The sequence below is a fragment of the Arachis ipaensis genome, chromosome B8 (genome assembly GCF_059453495.1).
Source record: "Arachis ipaensis isolate K30076 ecotype BB chromosome B8, ASM5945349v1, whole genome shotgun sequence".
NCBI classification, from domain to species: Eukaryota; Viridiplantae; Streptophyta; class Magnoliopsida; order Fabales; family Fabaceae; genus Arachis; species Arachis ipaensis.
Window position 1 is genome coordinate 4144741 of NC_142443.1, and position 9265 is coordinate 4154005.

The 9265-nt window shown below is 25.5% G+C and overlaps 1 protein-coding gene across 1 annotated transcript; it reads right to left on the bottom strand.

Moving 5' to 3' along the window:
- Positions 1 to 1656: 1656 nt before the first annotated feature.
- LOC107614395 (fasciclin-like arabinogalactan protein 12) lies at positions 1657 to 2699 on the bottom strand. Its single transcript, XM_016316606.3, has one exon. The coding sequence runs from the start codon at positions 2627 to 2629 to the stop codon at positions 1892 to 1894; it is 738 nt and encodes a 245-aa protein (XP_016172092.1). The 5' UTR covers positions 2630 to 2699; the 3' UTR covers positions 1657 to 1891.
- Between the last annotated feature and the right edge of the window lie 6566 nt (positions 2700 to 9265).

Sequence of the window (9265 nt, forward strand, 5' to 3'; positions counted from 1 at the left end):
ATCAAACAAAGAAGAAAAAAAAACACATAATGCTGCAAACTCACTGATGAATTTGGATACATTTTTGTTCATAATTTAATTTTATTTGTGTACTTATTTTCGAACTGAGTTTATATGTCGCAATTATTAAGTAATTTCGCTTCATTTTGGATTTAAATAAGATGCATTTGGTCTGTGTTTGTTTTGAAACGAGTTTACATTCTGAATTTAATTGTCGGTTCATTTTGGATGTAATTTCGGTTTATTTCTGAATGAATTAAGGTGCATTTGATCTCGTTGTTCTGCACAATTTAAAACTCTTCCTCCTTACATCCTCTTTTGGGAGGAATAAAATCAAGAAAAAGAAAAAAAAATCAAACAAAAGAGAAGAAACAAGAATAAAAAACTCCTCAAAACTCCTCACCATGTTCTTCTTGTTTTGTTCATCTTCTCCTTCTTGTTTTTCTTTTTTATAATTCTTCTTATTTTGCCCTTTTAACAATAATAAAATCATGAAAAAATCAAGCAAAGAAGAAGAAATACTGCTGCAAAATCACTTGATGGATTTGGATGTATTTTTATTTATGATTCAATTTTATTTGTGTGCTTGTTTTCGAACGCAATCATTAAGTAATTTTGGTTCATTATAAATTTAAATAAGGTGTACTTGGTCTATGCTTGTTTTTAAACGAGTTTGTTTGTGTATCGTCATCATTAAATAATTTCGGTTCATTTAGAATTTAATTTTCGGTTCATTCTGGATGTATTTTCGGTTCATTTTTGAGTGAATTAAAGTGCATTTGATTTCGTTATTCTGTACAATTCAAAATACATAATGCTGCAAAATCTCCAAGGAGATGAGGAAGAAAAGAAAAAAAAATGCAACAACAATAGCAACAACAAAAGAATGACGATGAGAAAAAAACACGTGAAGAAGAAGAAACGCAAAGAAGAAAGAACGTGAAGAAGGAGGAGAAGGAACGCGAAGAAGAGGAAAAAGACAATAACAACAATAATGTACTCTAACGGTATAATTTTACTCTTTTAATAAAAGTGGTTTTTGTTGTTGTTGAATTTACTTAATTGAATTTGGATAATAATAATGCTTGGATGTATAGTACATCTGGAAATTATGTATGTTCAGTAACCTGTATTTATGTACCTTGCTTAAAAATAATTCAATATTGTAGAAATGATGGGGAGACAAAAAGTAGTTTATTAATTAATTATAAAATTAGTGAATAGTAATAAAATGTTTTAGGTGATGGAATTTGTTAACTGTAATGCCACTTTCATTTGCTTGGAAGTGCAGGAAAAGATGTGATGTCAAAATATATAGAGTGCTGACTGATAAAAATGCACATTTTTTAAATTATTATCTTTTTTCTTTTTATTTTCTTTGGTGTTGTGTTGCAGTTTTTGACAACATGGCAATTTTTTATGGTAAATATAATGCTCTCTCTCCTGGTACATTTATGTTTTGAGTGGTTTCAATGTGGTCTCATAGTGACAATTTCTTTTATAGCTCACAAAGTAAAAGTTAGTTATGTTGTGCTACCAATTTGCAAGAGATAGTACCAAATAAATCAAGATCTAAGTTTTGGCAAATTTTAGAAACATGAATGCTTGATCAAGTATCTGCTATACATAGTGAAATAGTTATATATTAAAATAATATAATAGAGAAGCATTCTGTCTCATGATCTCTATATTGAAAATTCTTTGATTACAGTTTGCAAGAGTGCACAAACAAAATGAGAAAAAATAAAACAAAACCCTTCAAAAATCGAATTACAATTTCTTCACCACAAACCGATCGTTGAATTCGTGAAAGAAGACAGAAAAAGGAAAAACAAAAAAAAACAGAAGAAACAATGAAGCACAACATTGGAGCAAACTCCCATCATGATTGTCACAATGATGAAACTGCAACAAGAAAAAATGTTAGCAGCAACAACATGACTCCACGTTTGTTCGCAGAAGAAGCATCGGCAGAAGAAGCAGGACCGTCAGCATCAGATTTCTTCTTAGAATCCTTAGGCTTCTCTTCCGGAGAGGGTGCCGGCGGCGGTGGCCTCTTAGGAAGAAAGAAATCCTTAGGAAGAAGCACCTTATCAACCTGATAAACCGCAAGCTGGTGATCAGAATAAACACTACCACCAAGCGTGGCGTTAACAATGCCGGTTGTCAAGTTGACTTGGTTCCCGGAACTTGTTATGTTGAGTGCCATCCTCTCAGGATCGTCACCGGCTTGCGTCCTCACAGGGTTGCTGAGAGTGTCGAAGTTAGTGATCGCAACGAAAGATGGCAGAACATGGAACTGGATGAGCTCGTTCTTCTGTTGATCGTTGAGAGAATTGAGGAACCCTGGTTTGAGGCTCTGAAACGCGTTGTCGTTTGGTGCAAAGAGTGTGATGCCGTTGTTTGAGTTTAAGAGCTGAGCGTTCATCTGCGTGGAAACTTGTGTGGTTGTCAGAAGACGGATTAGGGTTGTGAATCCTCCGGCTTTCTTCAGGATTCTTATGATATCTGTGGGCGCGGACGACGGTGCCGGTGCTGGTGCCGTTGCTGCCGAAATAGTGGTGGTGGAAGAGAACAACAAGATCAGAACAAGTGAGAAGGAGTAGAAGAATTTCATTATTCTCACCATTTTTTCTTTGTGTGTGTGTTGGTGAGAGTGAGGGGTGGGAGGGAGTCAAATTTATTGAGGACTCAATGGGGTTTATGTATGTCAAAACATGCATATGTATGTGCATGTTAATAATGATGATCATATTCAAAGGTTATAATGAGTGAGACACTTGGCTTCATTGCTCAAAACAAAAGTTATTTAATTAATATCATTATTAGCAATGCTTTTTTTTCCAGTGTATATCTATTATTATAAGCAAAATTTGAATTCTTAATACTTATTTAAGCGAACAAGTAAAATATATAAAACATATATATTTATGAGATGTTTATTTGGAATATACAACAAACCATATTGGTTCCTTTTATTCTTTTTTTTTTACTTTTCTTTTAATTTAAATTGAAAGAAATTTAGTCACCAAAAAAAATTGAAAGAAATTTTCTTATGAAAAAGACTTTTTTTAATAAAAAATAAAGTTCATTTTTAAAAAACATTAAAAAAAATTGAAATGGACTTTTTTGAAACATTGAAAAAAGTTCGAACCTGATTATCCCTAAATCTAATCCGATGTGAGTTTTTTTATTTTGATGCCGTAATCGAATAAGAATTTAGAATAAATAAAAAAGAGGTTCGTGGGATTGACGAGAGAAGGCGACGGATGCTCTTATTATACTCGTAGTCTCTAAAAAATGAGAACTAACTATGTGTGTAACATCTACATCGAGAATTTAAGTATTGTATATGTCACTAGTCCAATCATTTCTCTTTAATTTTATCTCAATATATTCTAATTTGATATTTTTGAAAGAAAAATGATAGAAAGTGTGAATAATAGCAAGTTGGATATTGCTTGGGAAGGCAGGGAAAGCAGTGGATCTGGAGTGGGTGTGTAGGCAAATTCAAAAAAGAAGAGCACATGATTGCACATGAAGTTGAAATTGTTGTAAAATTGGTAGGAAAACATCAATTGCTTTTGCTGCCATCTTAAGAAAGAAGATCTGAAGGAGTTTTTGATGATGATGATGATGATGATGATAGTAATATGGCAAGGGTTGGGTGAGTTGATGGATTGTCTGATCAACACCAATGGATGTTAGCCTCTGACCTACGATAATAATCCATAATGCATTGCTACTTGCTCCCTATTCAATCCCACACTGGATTCTGCTTTCTATCATCATTGCATCTCCTGTTTCTTACAAACAAGCTATTAATTAATGCTTTTTATACCTGTTAATTGCCAACTTAATTAATCAACATCTCATGATGCAACATTGGATTGAGAAGATGATAACAATGATGCAAAATTATTCTCACATAACAAACATGGGTTGAATGCTTCAACAAAATTAGGAGCAACATAACACTTTAACGGTAATGCTAAATAAAAAAAAAAGTCAGAATTTATTTTATTTAGTATTTATTAATTGTTATTATAATTAATAAATATTAAATAAAATAAATTCTAACTATTTTTAATTAATTCATTTTAATTATCAAATATTTTTAATATTTTAATTATCAATCTCATTCACTCTAAGGGGAATGGGGATACCCTTTAGAACTTGCTTGCTTTATTTGCCGACGTGCGACTTTAGTTTATCACAATAATAGCATAAAGTTAAATTCTCAATCAATGTTGAAGAAAACAATCTGTATTTAGATCTTTTAAAATAAAAAAAATGATAAAATAATAAAATAAAAAATAAATTATTATTAATTTTATAATTTTTATAAAATATATGTTTCGCTATTTTAATTTAAAAATAATTAATTATTTGTTTTATCAATTTTTTATTTTAAAAAATTTTAATCCAAATAAGCTATATATAGGGCCTCCATAGACAAATAAAGAAGGGATATTAAGGCCTCAAATTAAACGAGTTTGTTTTAATTTGTTGGACGATGTGAGGTTGAATAATAGCTAGGGTTGAATACCAGAAGTTGCTTATGAGAAAACGCATGCAACGTAACCAATAAAGTAACTAAGTAAGTGAATTTTTCAGACTTGATATAATGATATTTATGATGATTGATAGTTGGTTTTTATTCTACCACATATGTTCTTTACAATTCCATGGCTAATTATATTTTTTGGGTTATAGGTAGTTGACTATATGGTGATTACTCCACACTCACACCTAATAATAAACTAACACATCATATCATATCTACTATACTTTTTCTTTTGCTTCACAACACGAAGTCAAAAATTTCAGCTTCACCAGAAGGAGGTCATTTAGATAAAGATGTCTAAAACGTCTTTTTTTAAAAATATTTTTATGTTGTATTTTAATTAGTTTCTGTATAATTTATTCGGTATTCCTCATCACATATTATTAAATTTTTCAAAATATTTTCTTTCCAAAAATAATAAAAAACATTTAATTTAGACTAAAATAAAAAAGATAATAAATTAACTATTAATTTTTTTTAAAGATTATTTACATAAAAAAATATATCACATTCATCAATATATATATATATATAACAAGCTCTTAAAATTTTTATAAATAAAAAATAATTAATTTTTATTCGTATAATATATAAAATAATTACTATATTATTATTATATTATTGATTAAAATTTACTAATTTAAATTTTGTTTTATTTTTAATATAAGCATTAGAAATAAATAAATTTTTTATAATAAGATGTAATGTAACAAAATATATATAATATTAATTAGTTTTTAAAAAATTCTGAAAAGATTATTTTTTTTAATAAAGTGTTATTAAAAAATTAACATTATAAAAACTAATTTCAACCAATATGATATAATAGGTTATTAAATATATTTAATACAAAACACATTGAAATATAAATTTTTATTGAGTTTAAATTTTAAATAAATTTTAATTGAATTTCGAATATTTTTATTTTAAAGAGTTAGAATATTTTAACATCATTTTTTTCGTATCTTTTTAATTGAGTCTTTGATTTTTTAAATTATAAACCTTATTTATAATTAAGAGTAATGTTTTAACACCACCAATTAGTCACACATATAAAAATATAAGAACAATTCTATTGTCATAATTATAATCTAACTTTATAAGCAATACAATATAATGAAACTATATATAAGTAATATAACTAAATTTTATCTACATCTATAATCACATTTCATAAATAATATAATTAAATTATATTTATGTTTATAATTAAAATATGAATAAAAATACAAAAAATTATCAGGATATTTAATTTTTTTCGTTCATAAAATTTTTATTATTTTTGTTGTCAAAAGTTTAATTATTTTAATAATTAATTATTTTTTAAAAAAGATAATTGAATAATACAAAAAAGTCTTATTAAAAGTAATTTATTTATATATGATTAAAAAATAATTGAATAATTATATACGGTAAAAAATTAATATTATTAAAAAATAAAAATAAAATTTATTTTAAAATTAAAAATAAAGTTTATTTAAAAATAAAATTAAAAATCATATTTTTTTTCTTTTTTCCAAAATTTATCTACGAGTAATTCTATAAATATTTTATGATGAATAAAAATATTAAACTTGTACTAAAATTTATTCTAATAAAATTTATTTTTATTCTACTAAACGTTAAATAAACTATTGAAAAGAATTTTGTTTTCTCCATTAGAGAAGAATGATAAACTTTCATACTTCTATTATGTTATGGCAATAATCTGGCCTGTTATTTTTTAATAATAATAATAATAATAATAATAATAATAATAATAATAATAATAATAATAATAATAATAATAATAATAATAATAAAACAAGTATATCACAGTAAAAAAGGAAGCATGTCACCAAATAATTTATCATCCGAATTATATATGAATCAAATTGATAATATGAGGGCTAACACTACAAAAATCGATAACAAGGTTAGGGACTTACAAAACTTTTCTTAAGATCATACAAAAAAACGTTTATATTTGTGTGATATATAAAATAATTATCATATTATTATTATTATTACATTATATATATATATATATATATATATATATATATGAGCAAAAAAAATTCAACTGTTTTAAAGTAAAAATTTTTTTAATATTTGATTAAATGTTCTTGTATTTAGTATGTTTTTTTTTGCACTTCCTCTTAGTTAAAAATATAATCATTATAATTTTTTAGTTATTATTGCTAGGGGTATTTACAGATGGGATATGGCTAAAATTTCGATCCAATCCGCACTAAACTCATTAGATCAAATTTGATATTCGCATTTTTTATGTTTGGATCAGATATCAAATATATCCATAAAATAAAAAATATTAAAAAAATGTATTTTTATAAAAAAAATCAATAATTTTTTTGTTTACTTTTGTAAACATATTTACTTCTATCTGATTAGAGTGTGGATCCGATTCAATCCAATCCGATCATCTTACAGATCAAATCATATCCTCAAATTACAGATCAGATACGGATAAATACTGTGGATTTATATGGATATGATCTAATCTATGAACACCCCTAACTACTACTATAGGTTCATTGTTGCAAAAGAATACTTCTTTTATTATAAACCATTATTAGATAACTTAATTGTCAACAAAGAGATAATACTTATTGGTCTCTGAAATTATGTTCGTATTTGAATCCATAGTTGTAAAAACCGAACTAGATCGGCTGGTTCGACCGAAAAACTAGTGAATCGGACTAGAACCGAACTAGCGGTTTATTCTTTGGACCGTTTAAGGAATAAAATCAGTGTGAACCGGTGCAAACCGGTCTAACCGAATTGGTCTGCTTAAAAAATTTTTTAAAATGTCTCCACAAGGTCTCGAACAAAGAACCTTGGAGCAAAAACAACATCTACTTGCCACTTAGCCATTACACTTCTAAGTATTATATTTGACAAATACTAATTATATAGTATACATAAATATCTAATTTAATTTATTTTTTATTTTTTCTATTTTTAAAATTAATTATATTTTAATTATATACCATTATTAAGATAAATATAAATTTCACTAAAAATTTATTAATTTACTTGATCTATTTTATTGCTAGTATTGTGATTAAGGTTATTTGTTTTGATGTTAGTGTTAAAATCTACTGATATTATAGTTAGATATAGGCTTTGTGAATTAATTATTTTTTTATTGTGTCAAAATAAGATACTATTGTAGTATTAAAATTTTATGATTTTTTTATATTAGTTATTTTTAGAAGTTGAGATTTGATTCTTCATAAAATGTTAGTGAAGAAATGTATTTCAAATTTTAATTTTAAGTTTTTAACTATTTTATATTTTATATTTACGTGAGACCGGTTTTATCGGTTCAATCAGTGGTTTATCGGTTGAACCAATAAATCAGTAAACCAGTAGCTTGACCGGTTCGATCACTGGTTCGGTTCTAACAACTATGTTTCAATCTAATTTCAAAAATTTTGATTTACCCAATTTAGTCTCCCAACTTAATAGTTATGACTCACATTGGTTCCTAATTTTATTTTTGTTACTGTCTCACAAAATCGTTAACGACATGCTGAGATGGACTAACGACTGTTACATTATACATTCTAGCGACTGTTTGATGTGATAATTGAAATTTTTTTACCTTATTTTTTTCAACTAAACACTTAAAACCCTAATATGAGTCACGGATACCTAAGTTAAAAAATCAAACTAAGTAAATTGAAACTTTAAAAATCAGATTAAAACTCGAATATAACTTCAAAACAGAACTTTAACTTATGTAGTTTTAAATGAGAATCAAATAAATCAAAATTTAACATAATTTTTATCAATGTTTTCAAATTCAAAATTTTTATACCAAAATTAACTAGGATTTTTCTTTAAATTAAAAATTTAATGAAATAGTAACTTTAATTATCTTAACCAATGTCCTAATTAATTGCTTTTATGTCTTAAAAAATTGTATATGAGAAGAAAATAATTAATTTGTCTACTTTAATAAATAGTTATTTTACTAAAATGAAAGACACTATTTTTTTAGAATTTTTTAAGAACTAATTAATATTATATATATATTGTTACACTACATTTAGTTATAAAAATTTTATTTATTTTTAATACTTATATTAAAAATAAAAAGAAAATTTAAATTAGTAAATCTTAATATATAATATAATAATAATATAGTAATTATTTTATATATTGTATGAATATAAATTAATTATTTTTGTATTTATAAAAATTTTAAGAGCTTGTTTTATATATATATATAGATGAATGTGATATATTTTTTATGTAAATAATCTTTTAAAAAAAATCTAATAGTTAATTTATTACCTTTTTTGTTTTAGTCTAAATTAAATATTTTTTATTGTTTCTGAAAAGAAAATCTTTTGAGGAATTTAATAATATGTGATGAGGAACACCGAATAAATTATACAGAAACCAATTAAAACACAACATGGAAACATCTTTAAAAAAAGACGTTTTAGGCGGCTTTATCTGAGTGGCTTCCTCACCAGAATAGGTCCATTCTAAGTTTCTAACCATTCAGGGTAGAGATATAATTATTTATCAATTTAAATTATTAGGACTAGCGGCTCAACAATTCAGCCGTTTTTTTATTATTTTTTAAAAATTAAATTTATTTTTTATTAATATTATTTATTTTTAAATTTATTAAATAAATGTTTTATTATTATTTTAATATTGACATAGTGTTATTTATATCAT